Source organism: Colletotrichum scovillei (genome assembly GCF_011075155.1).
Source record: "Colletotrichum scovillei strain TJNH1 chromosome Unknown Contig00012, whole genome shotgun sequence".
Taxonomy (NCBI): domain Eukaryota; kingdom Fungi; phylum Ascomycota; class Sordariomycetes; order Glomerellales; family Glomerellaceae; genus Colletotrichum; species Colletotrichum scovillei.
In genome coordinates this window covers 129,442-149,536 of record NW_023336270.1, presented here as the reverse complement: position 1 = coordinate 149,536, position 20,095 = coordinate 129,442, and the positions used below count along the sequence as shown (strand labels likewise).

The following is a 20,095-nucleotide window of genomic DNA, read 5'->3' as shown; positions in this document are numbered from 1 at the left end:
GTATGTCTGCCTCCTTTCCGTGTTACCGTACCGGCCTTAACCAACGGGTACCAGATAATGTGATACCATTGAAACTAGGCCACAGTTGTGAGAAAGGCTGAGCGCAACGGAGCGCAGCTCCGCGACGCCTAGCAAGTATCTGACAAGCTAGATCTCGTCTTATGTATCAGGTTTAAAAAGGGGTCATTGTGTGCGATGCCAAAGTCCACAGTTGAACTCAATCCCCATCTCTTGATATGGTCCATTCTCAGTTGCCTCACTTGCGCAACTTGGCGACAATGGCGTTATACGCGGGCTTGGGGTTCCAGTTCTCGTCAAAGAGCAGGGGCTTGGCGGTGGCCATCCACGACTGCTTGTCGCTGACGCCCCAGACGGTGACGCCCTTGCACTTGGGCACGTTGAGGCAGGCGCCGACGACGGTGGCGTAGTCGTTGGGGGGCGCGCCGGGGATGTCGAGCTCGGTGATGGCGATCTCGGAGGCGCGGGAGCGGGCGAGGGCTTCGAGGGCGGCTTGGATGTTGCCGGACATGTTTGCTGCCAGGTGGGCTTGGGAGCCTGTGTGGTGTTAGTCATCCTTCATTTTCGTCTTGCTTATTTGGGTACCATCTCCCAATCTCCTCCCCATCTACTCCGTACGAGCGAGCATTTCATCTGCTTCTCCATGGGGCTGAGGGGGTGGAGGTAACAAGAGGTAAACTCACCAATACCGTCAATGGGGATGCCCTGCCCGATCCACTGGTTCACCTTGGTCACCATGGCCGTGACCTTGCCCCAGCCGGCGTTGTCGAGGTTGTAGTCGTTAATGTACAGCTTCGCCGCGGGATCCGCGAGGCGCGCGGCGCGGAAGGCGACGCCGATGTAGGCTTCGCCGAGGACGTTGGAAAAGGCCGTGCTGCGGATCGTGCCGTTGTCGTTGAAGGCTTCGTTCACGACGTCCTGTGCATTGTCAGTTTACGGTGAACTCATACTCATACCAGATGTGTGAGAACGGAGAAGAACCGTTTCGAGGAAGTCAAAAAACATACCCACGACCTGATCTTGCCCTTGTACTTCCCCACAATCGTCTTGACGTGCGTCTCAATCACCTTGGTCATGGTCGCCTTGTCCTTGATGGCAGACACCCACGCCGGCAAAGCCTGATGCCAGAGCAACGTGTGGCCCCTGATGCTCTTCCCGTTCTGCTGCGCAAAGTTGACGAGGAAGTCCGAGTTTGTGAAGTCAAAGTTGCCCCGCGTCGGCTCGGTGGCGTCCCACTTCATCGAGTACTCGGGCGTCACCTGGCCGAAATTCTGCTGGATGACGGCGGCGGTCTTGCCCTGCTGCATGATGCCATTGTCGCCCGAGACGCCAATGTAGAGCTTGCCCTTGGCCTTGAAGAGCTTGTCGATGCTGGTGGGGGATTGGCGGGTGAGGAGGTGGGCGGCGGCGTGGTGGCCTCGGGCGGCGTGAGAGTGGGAGTGAGAGGCCGTGGTGTCGTCGGCGGTGGGGAGGCCGAGGACGGCGAGGGGGGCTAGGAGGAAGGGGAGGGAGAACTTCATTGTGTTCTTCTTCGTTTTTTGGTTATTGTTGCCTTATCCAAACTGGCGCGGTTTTGTGTGTGTGTATTTCTACAATGAGTGTCTATGGGTTAGGTAGTTACGGTCTAGAATGAGTGTCTGGCGAAAGGAATGAATGACTGAATGAATGAGAAGAAGTAAACACTTTGAAAGAGAAAAGCATTCAAGCAAAGCGCCCAAGTGAGTGTGACAAGCTCCGTCATGGTGGACATTTGCCCAACTTATTCAGTTTCCGTCCGGCACGGAGGCTTGCAGTCCGGGCCTCCCGTTTCTCGCTCTCCCCCCTTGGCGAACATTGGCGCATCTCCAATCGCCCGTGCGGTGGTGGGAAATTTCGCATCAAAGAAGTTTGTTTTTTGGAGACTTTTTTCTCTCTTCAATTTGGGGGGGTCGCATTCGCCGCAAGTCAGGTCAGCAAAGCCTAAAGGAGGGAAAACCTGCCGTCGGAGATTCAACGTAAGCTCCGGGGCAGAGAAAACAAACATGTCTGTCTGGGTACGGAGTTATACTGCGTGCTGCGTAATTTGAGCCGCCACTCGATTGTCTCGGGTTGCGCGCGCATTCCAAAGGGGGAAGAACAGAGGCGCGATGCTGCAAACTCCGCCATGAAGACCCCTCCTGTGCCTGGCGTCGACGATTAAGTGGTTTTACTATAATAGCCTTTGCCGTGTTGAAAATAGCCTTTAATTGCCATGGTCGATCCCCAGTTCTTTCGGGTGGTCCAATCATACTAGCCACAGGGAGCTTCCCTGCCTCTCTTCTTCTCTCTTTCGGTTTCTCCAAACCCTCCCACCGGTTGGATAATAGCGAAATGGCCACAGAGCAAGGTAGGTAGCATTTTCACGGAGACTGCGTGCTGGGGTTCAAATTTAGCACAGCACAGGAGACTGAAAAAGGAATTAGTGATGGCTCCGTTCCCGTTCCGGCGACCCGGGTCTGCAAAATACCCGCAAGCAACATTCCATCAGCCTCTTTGCCCGCTTGTTTGGTGCCACAGGATGCAACAACAAAAAAACGAAAACAATGTGAATGGGTGGAATTTGACAATCTCGGGGACTGGGCTATATATACTCTAGCTGCGCAGCAAAAGTGTTCCAGCCGCGTCGACTTTGCGTGGTCCGCCACGTCGTCAGTCCACGCAACGTCGGTGGTAGCTTGAGAGAAGACCTTGGGCTGCGTCGCGGCCACGTGGGGCGGTCAGCTCATTACCTCTTTCTTTTCGTTTTCGCCGTTAGCGACGATAAGACGTTGGCGACATGAAAGACAGCTTGAAAGAGTTCAACGGTTCAATCTGAGTCTTGAAGCTTAGTACCCATACCCGCCCTAAGGCGTTACAGCAGCACGCGGGCAACAATTCATCCGCCGCCATTCTGAGCCAAACCTGCCATTTTGATAGCGAAGAAAGGAGATCAATAGATTCAATAATGTTACTAAATACTTTAGTTCATTCTCTATCACTGTTTTGTATTCTATTGGTAATTCTAGCCTATTCTGTGTTGGTCAAACCCTCGGAAGAAAGAGAGAGGTTGAGAAAAGCGGCGAGTGATTTTGTTAGCCGCGTGAGCAGCCAAGGTCCCCTCAGGGGTTCCGTCAGGGGATCTCCACCTACCGGCCCGGACAGAGCGATCGGAAGGATCCATACCCATAACCTGGACGCCGGGCCCGGATGACATAATTCCCAGCCGAGACCAGTGGACCACTCAAAGGGCCGATCCGACATGGCTTGCCTCATCCTGACCATCAAGCATGGTAAAGTTTGCTCATAGCCCATACAGTGTAGTCTGTTGCGCAACCCTAACACCAAAGCCTGATACACGTTTTTCTCTTATTTCTCTCATCCTTGTTCTCAAATCGATGGCCAGCCCCAAGTTTCCGAGAGAACTCCCCACTGACTGCGTGTAGCCCGCTTTGTCATGGAACTCCGCAACAAGTTGCTCCTCGTAAAGCACCGCGGATGGTTCGACACGTATTCTTCGTATCATGTTGGCTGCGCGAGAATGAAGAGATGTATGCCATCATCAATCCCAAAAGGATATTCTTCCTACAGAGTCTTGCCGTCACGACCTACAGGGTTGTCAGCATCGACAGGTAATCTGTCAGTACCTAATCTTGGATCTACGATTAAGACTTGGATCTATGATTAAGACTCAGCTTGGGTGTCGCAAAGACTCTATTCTTCTGCTTTGGTCGGGTAGAGGCGTGTACAGCGACAGAGGAAGACCAAGGACGTCGAATAACACATTGATGATTTCTGCCCTACGTCAATTCTCACTTCTCATAGTGAGAACTGCACTTGCCATACCATTATACACAATCCCTAATTCCCAGACCATCATCTCTTGTCATAATTGTACAGATACACATCACACAGCTGAGTCTGTGAACATCCCCCTTCCAGATCTTGCTCTCCCCTAATCCTCATACTCCTCGCATACCAGACACTTAGTTCTCGCCATCCTTGCGGTTTCTCTTGAACAAGTTACTCAAGAACTTCCGCTTTGAGCCCGACGTAGCCTTGTCTCTGGTCGACGAGGACGCGGAAGAAGCAGCACTATCCTCACTAAGAAAAGTTCTCATTCCCACGGCGTCGTCGCTGTCCGTCGAACGACTCGAGATCGTATCTCTTCTGCCGTTCTTAAGCTCAGCCATCGACGCCATCTTACCCAAGAATCGGGAAGGAGCGTTGGCCGGTCTTTGAACATAAGCCGATGTAGTCGGCTGATTGATGCGCTGCTGGCGCTGATCGACCAAAGGTGCTGTAGGCTGTTGTCAGCATGAACTTCGATATCAATGCAGTAGATGAACTTACTAGGTCGAGGAGACATCGCCGCCATGGACGCAGCTGGGCGAACTGTGCGGTCTCTCTTGATGGAGAAGTCGGCTCGAGTGACATAAGGGTCGAATGTCGTGTCAAAAGCAGACGGCGAAGTGGTGTCAATCGGCTTCAAGACCGGGATGGGCGGCGGCGGGCGAGCGGGAACGTAAGACTTGGCAGGACCAGGACCAAAGTCCACGTCGATGAAGGCAGAGTCAGGAGCCTCACTCTTCGGCTTGGGCTTCGGCGTCTTGGGCTGCGGAATCGAAGGAAGCGGCTTGTTGGGCGCCGGGAGAGGAGGCGCGTTGAAAGGGATCGCCTTCATCGACTGAACTTGGCGAGGGCGACGAGTAGGCGTATCGACGTCGACTTCCTTCTTCGGCGTCAGCGGGTGGTGAGCCATGGCAGCGGAGCGAGGCGACAAGACCTCTTCCATTTCGCGGTTCAACTCGTTTCCGATATCCGTGATGAGTCTCGAAGTTGAACGAGCGACAGTTCCAGTGCTGGCAGCGGAAGCTGCGCGGTCGGCGCTTGACGCCGTAGGAGCTGGGCTGGGGCTCTTCATCGTGCTCAGCCTCAGCGGCTTCGGGTATGCCTGGGATGCTGAGATTTGAGGAAGGCTCGGGACAGCCCTGCGTCTTCTGACGTGGAGAGATGGAAGCTCCGAATTGCGAGAGGACTCAATGGCCTCGGTGACAGGGTCTTTATGAGCCGGCTCAGGTCGTTTGGGAAGGCGCTTCTGGCGGTAGTACGCGGCAGTGTCGGCTGAGGTAACTGAGGAAGGAATGTGAGGGGAAGACGATAGGTTCCTGGTGACAGAGCTTTGGGAGGGCGGGAGAGGATCTTGGGCCCGCATGCTGGAGATTCTTGAAGAAGCTTCCGGAGCCGACATCTCGGTAGCCACATGGCGCGCATACTTGCTGCTGACTTTGGCATAGTCGCTTTCAAGGCTTGCAGGAGTGCCCTGGATAGGAAGTCGAAGAGAGGCGGCTGTTGACACAGATGTGGCTGTACTCACACGAGATGCAGTCGAGTAGCGATCGTGACGGTCCACGGCAGATCCAGTCGCTTGCGATGAAAAGTTGCTGATTGAACTGGATGGAGCTTCGGAGTATCTGTGATCAGCAGTATCATCAGTTTCCTCATAACCGATATAAGACTGGGCAGTCTCTGGGCTTGGAACGCATGAGGTGGCTTCGAGGACTGGTGAGCGTCGTGAAGCTCTTTCCTGGAAGTGAGCGACATGGGAAGGAAGGTTCTCTGGTTGGCGCGGGGTCAAACCCTCTCCATTCTCAAGCTCACTGGTCGTAGGCGCCAGCAACATCAAGTCCGTAGAAGAAGGGCGACATCCAGTCAAAGGATGGTGAACTGCAGTGACAGCACTATTCTGTGAGTAAACGGAAGAAGTGTCTGCAATATCAGCTGCATCATCTGAGATGCTTTGGTGAAATGTCTCATCTTCAACCACTGGTGTCAGAGCGTCGTCCAAAGTCTGTTGAGTCTCCTGTCTCCGCGTGACCATTGGCGCAAAGACCTCAGTCTGTGCAGATGCAGGAGAATTGCTCAAAGGGGACACGTTTCCAGTAAAAGGCATTTCATTCAAATGCTCGAAACTGAGAGGCGATACATTGTTTTCGTCTCTGTAACCCGTGGCTGTCAGTGTAAACTGCTGGTGATATCTTTCATAAGAAGTTGCAGAACCATAGCAAGGCGAAGACGCTTCTGTCATTCCACTTTGTGCACGACGTGCAGGTAAGCTTCCTTCAACACTGGTTGTGGATAATGAGATCGGTGCAGTGATTCTTTGGAAAGAAGCATCGGGCGGAGCCACTTCATTCGAGGTAGCCTGCGTGATATTGCTGACCCGACGATGACTTTCAGCGGGCAGCTGTTTGGCATTGCAAGGATGAGGAAGGGTAGCCGTGAGCGCATCTGTCGGCTGAGCTTCACTGGAAGCTCGGTGGGAAGCAAAGCGCAGGGGCGGTGCAGTGATAGAAGCTCTGTCCAGAGGAGATGCCTGAATCATTCCGGAGCGAGACAAGGGCTTCGCCTCACTGGTAGTACTAAGACAAACACCAACAAAGCAATCTTTCTCTTCTTCAACCAGGGGGGTGGAAGGGTCATCGAGCAGCAACCTTGTTGACTGCACGAGACTCTCATATCTGGCCGCTGTGGGACGATCAAGTAAAAATCCATCACTAGATGAACGATACTTGTGGTCTGAGCCGATGAAAGAGTATGAGTTGCTGCGGAAGTGAGCAGGCATGAGTGGAGTAGAAGGGCCAAGATCCAAAGGAAGAGGAACGAAGGAGCGTCTTTTGCCAACATCTTTGTTCTTGGATGACCGACCCATCTTGGAAAACTTGCAGTCTTTGCCATCGTCCGGCAAGAAGTTTCTCTGAAGGCCTGCGGGAAGTTGCGGAAGCAAGAGGAACTCCTTGAAGTCTTCTGTCCAAGCCCAGATTACAGCAGGCTTGCGAATTGTGCAGTCGACTCCTTCCCTCTTTGCCTTGGCTTTGGCAATGTAATACTGACGAATGTACTCCATGGGAGCTAGACGAGGCGGGGCATGTCGAAACTCGGGAGGGGGCTCGTTCTGCCCAAAGTAGACGGTAGGGTGTTGAGGCTGAAGTAGATACAGAGGGACACTCGTCGAAAGGGACGGGGAGATCAAGTTTGATGGGCTTCGCAAAGATGATGCGTAGAGCGAATCTCGCTCACCTCCGGGAACATTTCTGCCGCGTCGAGCCACAGCCTGGCTGAAATCAGACCCAACCCGTCTCATCTCCTCGGGGGCAATGGGGTTAGAAATCTGGGATCTTTCGATTCCTGCGCTTCGCTTGCTGCGTAGCTTGGTAGCACTGGGAACAGGTCGAGTGGGAGTCTTTGGGCGCAGAGAGCTGCTCGACCGGGTCGTACGAAGAAAGCTCCGAGGCGCCGTGTCGCTTGGGGTACCGGGGGGCAGGCCAAACTGATCGAGTAGTTCTTTCAGTGTTGGGAGCTCGGGAACATCCTTCTCTGCATCCGATGTAGCAATGAAGTTTGCAAAAGACTTGACTTTGTGAAGAATGTTCGAGGGCGTTCTTGGTCGCTCCACTTGAGTGGGAGGCTTAGCGGGCAGTCTTTTCTCCTTGGAAAGCACCAACGCCTTGTCCATATCCTCTTCGTCTTCAGAGTCGCTTTCCCAAGTATAGATAGGGGTGCCGTTCTCGACCTTGGCTGGCAGAATGAGGCCGTACATGGCAAGCTGGTGTTTCTCCCAACCCTTTTCCAGCTTGATGAAACGGCCCAGGGGGTGTTCCTCAAAGTCAGTCTTGGACAATTCTTCGGAGTAGCCCAAGACCGGAGGCTCATCCAAGTCGCAAGCCCATTCGCGGCCGTTGGTCTTTGCGCCCGTGATCTCGCGGCCTGGACATCCCGCCAGAAGGGGAGTGGGAAGAGGCGGTGGTGGAGCTGGGGCCGGAGTTGGTGCTGGCGGACTGCTCTCCATTTGGGAAGAGGGGGCTTCCAAGGCTAACTGGTGAGCGGTGTTGAGTGAAGTGTTGGTTCGGTTGCGTCGAAAGAGCCTCGAGAGCGGAGTGGATCGATCACCTTCATTGATTCCTGGAGTCGATGGGCGGAGCTGGGACTGAGTAGACGAAGAAGTCTGGCGAGTAGTGCTCGCAGTGTGTGCAAGTGAGTGAGCGGGATCTGATCGATAACGCGAAAGCTGCGAGCTTTCGCTTTTCTTTGGTTTTGAAGCCATTGTTGCGCTGGAGGTTGGTTACAGCTACCAAAAGGAGAAGACTCGGGTACGTTGATGGATGGATTGTATAGAAGCAGTGAAGCAAGTCGGAAAGCTGGCACAATGAAGCCGTTAGAGGATAGTGTGATCCAAGCAGGATTCTCGTTGTCCAAGCCCCAAAAGTTTGGTCGAGCAGGGAGAATCTGGACCAAGATCAGTCAGTGTTGGAGAATATGGTAAAATGCGGAGTATTGGTGACATACTCTCTCGGTCTCAACACAACAAAAAACTGCCTACACAAAGCTTCCAATATGGCCAATCGCGGAGTAGTGCTGAAGCTCATAGAAAGACAATATCTGATGCGAGGGGCGGAGGAGCAAGAGATGAGGTTGTTGGTGTATGAGAGGATGGATGGGAGGAAATGAGAAGCGTGGGGTTTGCGGTAGTTGGAGAAGCCAGAATGGAAATAATTTTGTGGGAGGGAAAATAAACAGTGAAGCGCGTGATGGGCAGGCGCGTCGGGCAGAGGGGGGGAAGCGAGAGGGAAGGGGCGGTGGTGAAGTCAACACACAGGCCTGCCTCAGGTGTTGAAGATGCTCGGTGAGAACATTCGGTCTGTTGACAAAGGCGACATGAAAGCTGAGGTGGATTGGTCTGTATGACAACAAACCTGCTTAACTGACCACTTAATGCTATGCAACATGTACGCTTTGAGCTCCTGAAGTGTAGATTTGTCTTGAGTGTGACATGATATTTATCTTGACTAGAGATAGTGCTATTCAATTTGGGCATTTGAGCCTTGATATTGAATACTAGGAATTATGATATTGCAAAGAAGGAAATAGATTCCACAATTCTTTTTAGAAGAGGAATTGATCAGGCAATGAGCAACAATTGAACCTAGATGAGGAGGACACGTAGACCATAGCTATACCCTCATTTCATTCGAACTTTGGAAACCTAGCACCACTTCGTATGCCTGGTGGATAAGGTATATTACGACGCTCCTGATATGTAAGTAAGTACTGATCCGTATATCAATCAGTCGAGCGAGATGAGGTATGTCAAGTGACTGGGCACCAGACATGATTAACATATTGAATTCGTAAAAGAACGAATGAGAGAGAATATAGAATCCAAAGATGAGCTCGGCTTTGTGGAACAATTAGCTAATGTCCTGCTTCAGCAGACAATTGTTCGATGAAGCTTCGCCAACGGTCTGTCGTCGTGATGATTGGCTCCACAGCTACCTCATGTACCTAAGGTGATCCGGAACCTGATTTGCTTACCTAAGGCTGGGTGTAGAAAGTATCAGCCACATCTGGAAATGGTAGTATCACGTGATGAGGTGTTGACGCCACAGTTGGGTTCGTCTCAGCTGGGCAGGGGCCAATGCCAAGGAAAGAAGGTCAAGAACCATGCCAAGAAAGGCCAAAGATGTAGCAGGAGCTCTCGGAGTCCTCTCCTTTCGTAGCACCGACGTGTTGTGTTTCCTGTTTTTTTTTCCCCTGTGGCTTGACCGACACTGACTCTTTGTCCTGTTCACTTCTTTCTCTCTTTAATTTCCCTGTTGTCTGTTCCATAAACACAAAATCTCGCACTCTCCGCTGTGCCTTGCTTAATTCTCTACACCACATTTACTGCCCGCCAAAAGCCTGCCGGCCGGCCTTTTCCCCCCCTCCACTCCGAGACGCTCTCTCTCACTCGGCGAGGACCTCTCAGCGGCCCGTCGCCATCGGAATCGAGCCGCAGCAGGCCCTGCAGATGCTCATCACATAATATAGCAATGACTTTGGCGAGCAAGGGTGGGCAGCGTATGCTGTCGCACTTGCGCCCCTCTCCGACCCGGTGGGTTGGAACGCGTGGCTGCCGCCTCGGCCGCAGTTCTTGGGGGCCGCTGTCAGCACCGGCAAGGACGGCACCGGCATTGGCACCACCACCTTCATCCGCCGTCAACATCAAGACGGCCGTCGCCTACTTCTCCACACACCCGCCAGCAAGATCCGGTGAGTTGGTGCGCGTACGTTCTCATTTCTTCGTGTGTACCTCTCCAAGTTCCCCCATCCTTTCTTGTCGTCGCTGCGTGGTTGCACTCTCACCGTGGCAGCTTCATCTGCTTCCTTCATGCAATGTTGGCGGGATGAATATAATACGGCACCTGCAAGAAGCCCAATGGGGTGCGACTGCGCGAGGCTGGGCGCCAGATATCCGCCTCCTCTGAATGTTTTGGACAGGGATGCTACATCTCTGTGTAGCCGAGGACCCGATCCTGCAAGCCAAGATGCTGCAGATCAGATCTCGACTGGTTTCCACGGCGAATCAGGCTGCGAACCGGTTGCTGTCACATCTTGCTAATAAACGACCGTCACCTATGCACTTTTTTGTAGAACGGACCTTGCGTTTTGAGCCAATGAAGAGGAATCTCAAGTGAAAGATCCTCGTATCGTTGAACAAGAGCTGACCTTCAACCTAGATCAACCGCAGTCAAGCTCAAAGTCAGATCCTGTCGCTCCTAGAGCCCAAGATGGCGGCGATAGTCTTCCCAAGAAGATGCTCGAGTCCGCCGCGACCTCGTTCGCCTCCATCCTCGTTCTGGCTGTCGGCTTCGCAGTGGCAGGCTACGCTTACCACAAGACGTACAAGCGCATTGTCCTGAAGAAGATGACCCGCGCCTTCACGCCTGGCGACCCCGTTCTTGAGCTGGCCGCTATTGGTAAGGAAGTACCGCAAACCTCCGCCGAGGCCGATGATCGGTGGGTGCAGCGGCCAGAGCAGGCACGCGTCGACAGAATTATCGATGGGTCAAAGGCTGGGCACTATTTTTTGCTCATGGGCGAGAAGGGGACTGGCAAGAGCAGCATGCTGATCGAGGCCATGCGTAAAATCGACGGCGAAGGCGTGGCCATGTTTGAGGCCCACGCAGATTTGGAAATCGTGCGCATACGCCTCGGCAAGGCCCTCGACTTTGAGTTCCATGAGGATTACATTGGCGGTTACTTCAGCGAACGCGGTCCTCGCGACACGACGGCTCTGTTGGATATCGAACGTGCCCTCAACAAGCTTGAAAAAGTTGCTCTGGTCAACCGTGAAACGCGAAAGAAGCCCCTGGTTGTCATCATCAACCAGATGCACCTGATCCGCGACGATGACGATGGCAAGGACTTGATCGAACTTCTTCAGCAACGTGCCGAACAATGGGCGGCGTCCAACCTCGTGACGATGGTCTTCAACACGGATGACTACTGGGTATACGAGCGATTCAAGCAGCTAGCTACGCGTATGGAGATCATGTCGGTGCGCGACCTGCCCAAACGCCAAGCTATCGCAGCTCTCGCAAAGTACCGCATGAAGTACTTCAACGAGAAGTTGAGCCCAACGAGACTTGAGGAGGTATATGACCTCGTGGGCGGCCGACTCTCGTTCTTGAACCGCGTTGCTAAAAGCAGAGACATGATTGCTACGTGCAAATCCATCTGTGAGGTCGAGAAAACATGGTTTCTCAACCAGTGCTGGATTCTCGGCGCCGAGATGGACGACGATGTGATGGACCAGCAGAAGTGGGCTGTACGTTACGACCCCCCTTTACGCATCGTCGCAAGCTGGCATGGGAAACTCTAGTGGACAGTCTGAACTGACAACAAATGACAGGCCGGCGCTATGGTACTCGCTCAAGCCCTCGTAGATGAGGAAGAAGACATGGAGCTGTACGACGACGAAAAGGGTCACGTACTGCCCAGGTTCCCGATGCACAAGGCGCAGCAAATCATGACGCGTGCCGACTTCATACGTGACATGGACCGGCTCAACCTGTTTAGTATCGCGGCCAATGCTGAGGTCCGCGCCTCATCTGTGCCGATGCACCGCGCGTTCCAAGAGATCTGCGCTGAGAAGGGCTTCCGGGATCATCTGGAGGCTACGATCCAGCGTATCGGTGACATTGAGTCCCTCGGCCGCACGCGCGAGCTTGTTGCCAAGGACCTTGTCCTCGGTGGCAAGTATCAGATTGCTCGTGACGGCAAGAACGGCGTTACCGTCAAGCTTATTGAGGGTGAAGATTGAGGCACGTACGTCTGAGCCTGAGTCTGGTCTGGTCAGATCTTCAATAGTCGGATGGCGACACGGGGTCCACCATCGAGGCTGCTACATCCAAGAGCCGAGCTGCTTTACGAGACGAGACCGAGTGATGGTGATGGGACAGTGTGACGCGAGCTCAGATCTAATTGTCCCATCCTATGGCCCACCACGACCTATCAACTTCGAGTGCGACCCTTAGATCGGACAACGATCTGGCGCTGATCGATTATGCGACTAGGTCGATGGACTCGGCCGATATGGGATGAAGCCTGAAGAGATGAACAGGATGACACCGGCTTGCCAGCTACGTGTCGTCCATCGAATGGAGTAGCTGAGAGCTGGATGTGTGGCTCATCCAGATGCGACATGCGCGTTCGCAGGCACAATAATGCGTGGCTGGGAATGCGACGACCCCAACCTGTACGATAGAGCACGTTTGCGGATAGATCCTGGGCTCTTTGGCTCGGGGAGAGGAGAGGGACATTGCGACATGTTGCGCCTGTCCCCCTGTACGATGGCCGATTGCACTGTAGATTGCAGCAGCTCGAAAGATTTCTTTTGTATCCCATGACTTTTGTAGCTATCAATGTAAACCTACCCTTGCTGAACTGCACGCCCAAACTCTGCTATCCCGTGGATACCAATCGTTCATTTGTTCGTTACCATCGTGGCTCGGCACCTCGGGGCCCTGTATCGTGTAGTATGCACCGCTGCTCCAGCTCAATCTCGCGACAATGTACTTTATGTAGCAATGACCAGCCCGTCAGATAACGCCGCTTGGAGTGGAGACACCCCTCACCCCCATGTTCGACGACATCACGACTTTGATGGTTTGACCAGGCCTGTCCCTTGCCGAATCTCAAGACACCACCTCGCCAGGCGTTGTCACTGGGTGCGAATACCTACCTACTACCTACCGCATCTCGTTGGTCCAAGTTGTTTCTGCATGTCTCGGATTCGAGACGTTGGGATAGTACCCTCAGACTCTGCAAGTATAAAAAAGAAAGGAGAATGGGTTAACGTACTCCGTAGATGAGGGAAATGCGGAGGAAAGAAAATGGAAAAAAGCAAAAACGCAAGACGCAGAAACCTTGAAGATGAAAGCACGTACCAAGTTACCAACCAACCACCACCACCACCATCGCATCCCCGCGCCATTTCTCTCCCGCAGCGCGCCGCCGACCTTCCCGAAGCGCCGTCCCGGGGGATACCCTTCAAACACCGGCCGACGGTTCTGTGCGACGTGGACGGTGGCACGGTAGATTGGTCCAACGTTGACAGCGACATACCCGGCGTTTTCTACGTAGTATGTAGCAGCGTTTGCTCTCACTTCCTTTCCCTTTGAAGCTCCCACCAGATCCGTCCTCCTTCTCTTCCTCAGGGATTTTCTGGGGACCCTGGAGGGGAGCAAAATGAAATGCGGAGAGCCTCTCCGCTTTCCCAACGGTCGCACCACTTTCTTTCGCTGTCTCCAGCGGACCACCACCAGCACAGCTCGAGCAATGAAATACCACAAAAATCATCCGATATCCGAACGGATACACGCTGCAGCAGAAGGTGAGGATGAACCGGGACAAGCAAGCAACGCACCACGGCAGCCTTTCCCGCCCGAGTATCCGACGTTTACATACGAAATGGGTGTCCTCCGTAAGCACTTTGCCTACTCGGAGCACAACGAATTGCCGGGCACTGTAGCAGTGGGTAAGGTAGGTCAACCAAAAAGAATCAGCGGCCGAGATCAATTTACTCCGGAAGAAGTAGACCAAAACGTCTACGCAGCAATCAATGATATCTCATATAGTACCAGAAAAAACCCCCCGTCCATGCCTCAGACGTACAGATACATCGCACCCAGATAAATACCCTGGGCCAAGAACAAACGGGAATTAGTGAAAGGGCCCCCAAATCTCTCCAACGTGACAACGCTCCTCTAGGCTCTCCAAGCTCCCCCTGGCCTGGTCCCGTAGATTGCGCGCCATCGCGTCCCCCCCGTCGGCTCGCTCGTAGCTCCAACTGCACCGTGCCAGTGCCCCAGTGATGACCATCAACAGGGGGAGGAGGAAGAATACCTATTTGAGGAAGAGAGCTTGGAGGCCTGCCTGGAGGAAGAGGGGTCTCTGCAAGCTGTCGCAAGCTTAGCTCCTCACCCTCCTCCGTACTGCGTATCCTCTCGCCCAGTGTGAGACTGCCGACTAAGACTGAAGGCAAAGATTGAAACTTTCTTGGTCCTCAGTTGTGCAGCAGCAGCTCCATTTCCCTGCAGCATCTCACAGCGACTCCAAGTCGAGTCTCCAACTATCCCATATCCAGACGTACAGTAGTCGCGTACACCCCCCGGCGCCCCCACCACACACCTCGATCCTGACCCTGAAGCCGACCCCGACACCCCGGTCCCTCTCGTCCATGATCCATCCCCATCGACCGGCGGCTCCCATCCAACGGGAGAATAATGTCCGTCCTCGAAACCGCTGGAGGGAGAAAGTCGAGACTCGAGAGACGGGCCAGGCAAGTGGTCGGAATGGTTCCAGATGTGATGATCAGCGTCGGTTGTATCTGAAGTCCCTCTTACTTCTAGTTATCATTCAAGGTACAGTGAAAAGTAGAGAGTACATGCACCCAACTGCAAAGCAAAGGGATGGGCCCCAGAATGAGTGGGTTGGATAATTCGGCTCTCACGGCCGTGTCGGCAAATAGGGATCTTCACTGCACAACCCATCGTTTTTGTCCGAACATGCACCCACGGCCACGCTTCGGATGCGAATGTCGGATCATTCAATGTCGTCCGAGGGGGGGGGGGGGGGTCGGTGGATGACGCCGCAGCTCCATCTCATGCGTCTAATCAACGAGATACCATACCTCTGTGTACCATCAGCTTAGCAACAGGCAAAGGACACACGATGCGAAGGCGAGAGGCAATTGTAAAAGAGTGAGGAGAGGCGCAACCAGCGCAGATTGTATTGTGTTGCGACCATAATCCTCCAATGCCATGATAATACTGGCTCATATAGTACTTGCATGCATCGCCTTCGACTTTCCCTGGAGCCAAATTCCGGGGAAAGCCGTTCAAACGAGCATAACAGATGTTGCGATAAATTTCAAATCGGAACAGAGTCCGAGCCGCCCAGATCCAGACAGTTTCCTTGTCCGTCCCATTAACCCAAAAAGCCAATACGAAACCACAAGAGAGAAGAAGAAAATATAGGGAACCAAAAAAAAAAAAAAAAGACTGGCAGCCGACCCTCAAAAGTACAAAAAAAGAAACGCCGCCGTGCGGAGAATAGGGAAGGAAAAAAAAGGATCAACGCGATGACAAGCTAGCAATCTCCCGACTGCCATCCCGTCTTGTTGTCTAGGATGTCAAGGTTCACCAATCGCTCCCCCCTTCCGTTGCCTATCCCAATCCCATGGCGTCGTGCGAAGCCGGAATGCAAGTGGCCCCACATGATGTCGCCCCCATGACATGCTTCACCCAGTAACTCCGACCACAGTAGTGCCGACCCGAGGAGGAAAAGAGAAGAATGTGAGTGTGAGAGTGAAAGGACGAGGGAAGAAAGAATACAACGCGCGGGTATACCGGGAGGAAGGCAATAAAGAAGAAAGTGAGAAGAGCATCTGGCGAGTACAAGAACAGCACGGATGGATTGATGCCATCCGCCGTGAACTGGCTAATGTAGTTCAGGTGCACAAGAAATCCAGTCCGAGGCGTCTGGCAACGCTCTGCCAGTCCCAGACAGCAATCCATTCGCCACACTCCATGAGGTGCCAGACTTCTTCCAGGACCTCGAGGACTCTGTCGCAGTTGCGAAGACCAGTGTAGCCCCGGACCGACCGGATGATGCCTCGAAGACGCTCTTGCTGCGTGGGGTCGAAGCACGTAGTGCCAATGACCAGACTTGGCATCAGCAAAAGGGTAAGGGCTGGGTCCGATGGCTTGAATCCCTCCATGATCGATAGAGACTCGTCCACCGCCGCAGTGATGCGATTGTCATGCTGCTGCGGGCGGCGAACCGGCGGTGGAGAGGCCGGGCGTTGTTCGTCAATCACTGCGCAGCTAGAGGACCCGGCATCGGACTCATGCATCGAGCTCGTCCTGGACGGTCCTCGAGAGTTTGGCTCCCGTTTGAGCTGCATCGAAGAGGGGAACCCAGAACCCATGCTGGGCCTCAGGCCGGGAGACGAGGCGCAGCTCGTCGCCGTAGACGGCCTAGAAATTTGCGAATGCCGGCGGGAGGAAGACGACGAGGTCGAGGTGGCGACGGATGTAGCTATAGAGTAGACGGAAGGCCGTCTCTCTGGAGAGGTAGGTGGGTAGATTGTGCGGAAGAGATGCAGGAACATCATGTGTTTGTAAACCAGCCCAACTCTGTGACGGCTATCGCCTGGTGGCCAAAGAGGCATCCATTGCTCAATAGCCTCTTGAATCTCTTGCGCTCGGTACAGAACGTGATACGTCACGACAGTCTCGGCGCGTCTGTAAATGTTATCCCGGATGACGTTTCGGATGGTGGTGATCTGGCAGAGATGTTGAAATAGGCCATCAGCAACACCCAGAAGACGAGGCGAGTCCAAGGGGACCAGAGAGCTCCAATCTTCGGAAGCCAAGCGTGGACGGCCGGGCGCGGGATGCCAGAGGAGTTCGTCTGCGTAAATGTGGTACTGGAAGAATTCGCTGATGAAGGCCAGGAAGACGGGATCCTCTGGAGGGCTCTCTTGGATCAATTGCTTGTATCCGCTCAGGTGAACACGATGCGCTCCATGAGATTCACCTTCAATGAGCGTGGTGACTAGGAGGCAAAGGATTTGGGCGTAGCGAGCCGACAAGATAGTTTCGCGATCATCAATGTCCTCCTCCGCCGAACGGTTCATGTCGGCGTACAGAGTCTTCATCGCTTGTTCCTCGTGATATGCTGACCGGGCCTGTAGCGCTTCTAGGGTGGTTGTCGGATTTCTCTCGAGTAACTTGGCGCCGTACGGTGTATCAAAGTCGATGTGTTTGCTGCTCATGGCCAGGATCGAGTGCATCACGCCCTGGTGGAGGTTTGCCAAAGGAAGAATAATGTCCTTGAAGGCATTCTTGGCTTCTCCCTCAACAGTCAGAACGTTGCTGAGGTGGACGCCGTAGTGTCTCCAGAATATCTTGTCCTCGATTGTGTCGACGCCGTTGAACAGAGGTTGCATGGTGAAAACGAGCGACTCCTCATCCCCAACGTGATCTTCTTCCGGGTTAGACCATCAACAAATTTGCTGGGTTCATATGAGCGAGCACTCACCAATTGTTGCCTTTTCTTTGCCGCTTCTCCAAAGCTTCTTCTCATGATAGCCCTCGCAGACGACAGCATTCTTCTCGCAATTCATACCTGCTTACGTGTCAGGGGGAAAAAGTCCCAAGCAGTGAGACGGCAGTAACACTTACATCTCGGCTTCGCCTCGTCACACTTCTTCTTCCGTCTCCGACAGGTAATACAGCCCGTCTTGGATCGACCCTTGGTCACCTTGCTTTGGTTGATGATGGATGCTACAGGATGTTTGCGGGGTCTTCCTCGGGGTCGCTTCTGCTTCAGTGAGTTTGTGGCCGATACCAAGGTAGTTTCTGTTTGCGCTAGTGGAGCCTCCTTGACATCGCCCAGCTTTAGATCGTCGTCGTCCATGGGTTCAAGTTTGGGTATAATGGCGAAAGTGTCGTCCGATTCCTGTTCCCATACAATGTCGTTGTCAGCATCGTCTCCATCGCACGTATCGGCATGGCCAGTGCTCCAGGAATCGGTGCAGGACGAGGATGCGGAGTGTACCATTGTCGGGTCGCCGGACGGCTCCAAATGGGGGATATCTACGGCGGCGCTGACGGGAGACAGCTGCCCGGAGAGAGATTGAGGAATGCTGGTCGAGGCCATCCAGGCCGCTGCCGTTTGGGAGGTTGGTTGGTGTGGAAGCAGCATGTCGTCTTGCATGTTGTCGTCTGAAGGGTTACTGTGGTTGTCCGACCATGAGAGGTCCCCGTCGTCCGAAACCATTGAGAGAGAGGTAGAATCCATGGCTCGTCACTAGCGAGACCATGCCAACACGAAATACTCAAAACCGGTGAGATTCTGGTGGCCAGTTGTTAAAGCGATTCGTCCGAGGTGTGGTGCTGATGCGGTGGCGACAGGATAGGATCTGGGACAGCCTGAGTTGTCGATCAATCGTAGAGTCTGGTGAAAGCTACGGGATGTCGAACGGTGTGTGAGGTCAAGCGGGGAGGAAAGGAAAGGACGGCAGTCAAATGATAACTCTCTCGAGGACGAGTGACCAATGTCGAGATGGATGAGACAGGGAAGCGGGCGAGGAGTCTTCTGAAGATCAAGACCGTTGCGGTCCGCTCAAGAAGAAGGGAAAGGCTGATCACTGGGAAAGCCGACGTGGAATGGAGGGGCTGAGATGGGGTGGAGAGATGATCGCTGGGTCTTATTTGGGAGCCAGCTTGTCGTCGAGACGAAGTGGGAAAGGAAAGAGGGTCGTTGGACGACAGGATATGGGGCCAGCCGCTTCGAGGGGCGGGATATGCATATACATATCTGCAGATAGCTGCGCTGCTAGTGGGTGGGAAATCGGGACGGCGACAGGGTCTCGAGGTGAATGAGGGAAGACATGCAGAGAATCGATGTTTCTCCCATACGCACTAAGGTCCCCTAGCACATTGGGTAGCTCCCCTCAAGCAAGGTGCGAGAATGAATGGCCCATGGGGGATGGGGGTACGGATACTTCATACGGAGCATGGGAAACAAGACTGTCTGCCTGCCTGCTTGCCTGCCAGTATTAGCCTCCGTACGAATACATAGATAGTACCCACACGATGGATGGGCGAACATGGGTGAACACGGGCGGATAAGGACGGTGTGGGATGTGAGGTGAGCAGCGAAGTGGTGGTGAGGTCTCACGTCGCACCGACTTGTGCCAAGACGACAGCCGGGGTTTTGATGCTCTCTGCTGCCAGCTTCCTTGCTCCTCCGCCCCCAGGGCAGTCCCTATCTGTGCCGTCAGTGCCGTGAGAAAGGCCATGCTAATTAAAGAGCCTAGTGGTCACCGTTTAACGACGAGGGTACTCCGTATGGAGTTCTATGTACAGATAATCGTAGAAAAAGACACGAACCGAATCGCTGTCAGCTTGGCTCTTGTCGACGGTGGATGACAAGTGGATTTCGGGGCATCCTTGACAGCATCTCTCTCCTCCACCTAGGTACGATGCAGTGGTGCAGTACGGCGTACTAATTACAAGGACCGGTACCCACCGTCGTCGAGAAGCAGAGAGGAGAGTAAGTACGCGTGAACAGACGACGTAAGACAGAGAGACGAGGAGAGAAAGAAAGAGTGAGAAAATGGGTGCCTTTCTCAGTCTCTCTCCCTTTCTTTCTCTCTTTCGCCAACGTCCTGTCCGCCGCTCCCACATCTCGCCAGGCCCCTCCTGACTCCTCCATCAGCCCCGGTCGTTGCTAGCGCAATATGGCCGACAACCCTTGCCAGTGACAGCAAGGTACCCTCAAGTACTGCAAGTCGCTACCCGCACGACACCACCCCACGATGGTGTCAAGAGCTGTGATTCGCCGTCGTAGATTTTCTTTTGGCTTTGACCAGAGGCTGGCTTGGCCAGAAAGCTGGACTGTGCGTCGACTCCCTGAGTCCTTGGGCTCAAGTCATGCGCGGCCATGTTGTATTCGCGGAGACTCCACCTCGACTGCTTGAGACGAAGTGAGCAAGAAAACCATTCCATTCCTACACTAACAAGAGAGAAAAGTGAGAGACGACAGCCCGTTTGTCTTTTCTGCAGGCTGGTCAGTATTGACCATGACAAGACTGAGAGGGGACCGGCGACCGACAGTCGATCGTTAATTCGCACGACTCATGAGTCGACAAGTTCAGGCCAGCTAAGTGGCCGGTTCTTAGAAATCGCAA

General features: G+C 53.7%; 4 protein-coding genes across 4 annotated transcripts; 1 reads left to right on the top strand and 3 right to left on the bottom strand.

Annotated features, from left to right (window-relative positions):
* Window positions 1–256: 256 nt before the first annotated feature.
* On the bottom strand, window positions 257–1,538 carry HER10_EVM0005373 (glycosyl hydrolase family 10; the record flags this gene model as incomplete). The annotated part of the gene is made up of 4 exons (XM_035474994.1): window positions 257–328; window positions 365–555; window positions 702–936; window positions 1,026–1,538. 4 exons carry the CDS (start codon window positions 1,536–1,538, stop codon window positions 257–259), a joined length of 1,011 nt encoding a protein of 336 aa, XP_035326179.1.
* Window positions 1,539–3,998: 2,460 nt separating this feature from the next.
* On the bottom strand, window positions 3,999–8,116 carry HER10_EVM0003244 (uncharacterized protein; the record flags this gene model as incomplete). Its single annotated transcript, XM_035472928.1, has 2 exons — window positions 3,999–4,312; window positions 4,366–8,116. The coding sequence occupies 2 exons, from the start codon at window positions 8,114–8,116 to the stop codon at window positions 3,999–4,001; spliced, it is 4,065 nt and encodes a 1,354-aa protein (XP_035326113.1).
* Window positions 8,117–9,576: 1,460 nt separating this feature from the next.
* HER10_EVM0006825 (uncharacterized protein) lies at window positions 9,577–12,739 on the top strand. The gene is made up of 3 exons (XM_035476399.1): window positions 9,577–10,101; window positions 10,569–11,659; window positions 11,744–12,739. The coding sequence occupies exons 1-3, from the start codon at window positions 9,882–9,884 to the stop codon at window positions 12,152–12,154; spliced, it is 1,722 nt and encodes a 573-aa protein (XP_035326214.1). The 5' UTR covers window positions 9,577–9,881; the 3' UTR covers window positions 12,155–12,739.
* A 2,892-nt stretch (window positions 12,740–15,631) lies between these two features.
* HER10_EVM0012680 (uncharacterized protein) lies at window positions 15,632–19,022 on the bottom strand. The gene is made up of 3 exons (XM_035482070.1): window positions 17,583–19,022; window positions 17,440–17,526; window positions 15,632–17,382 (listed from the first exon to the last, which is right to left on the bottom strand). The coding sequence occupies exons 1-3, from the start codon at window positions 18,199–18,201 to the stop codon at window positions 15,845–15,847; spliced, it is 2,244 nt and encodes a 747-aa protein (XP_035326382.1). The 5' UTR covers window positions 18,202–19,022; the 3' UTR covers window positions 15,632–15,844.
* Between the last annotated feature and the right edge of the window lie 1,073 nt (window positions 19,023–20,095).

Coding starts and splice junctions, on each gene's coding strand:
- HER10_EVM0006825 (XM_035476399.1), top strand. CDS start 9,882: ATGACTTTGGCGAGCAAGGGTGGGCAGCGTATGCTGTCGCACTTGCGC. Junction 10,102..10,568: donor ACACCCGCCAGCAAGATCCG/GTGAGTTGGTGC, acceptor CCTTCAACCTAG/ATCAACCGCAGTCAAGCTCA. Junction 11,660..11,743: donor TGGACCAGCAGAAGTGGGCT/GTACGTTACGAC, acceptor AACAAATGACAG/GCCGGCGCTATGGTACTCGC.
- HER10_EVM0012680 (XM_035482070.1), bottom strand. CDS start 18,201: ATGGATTCTACCTCTCTCTCAATGGTTTCGGACGACGGGGACCTCTCA. Junction 17,527..17,582: donor TGACGAGGCGAAGCCGAGAT/GTAAGTGTTACT, acceptor ACACGTAAGCAG/GTATGAATTGCGAGAAGAAT. Junction 17,383..17,439: donor CAAAGAAAAGGCAACAATTG/GTGAGTGCTCGC, acceptor ACCCGGAAGAAG/ATCACGTTGGGGATGAGGAG.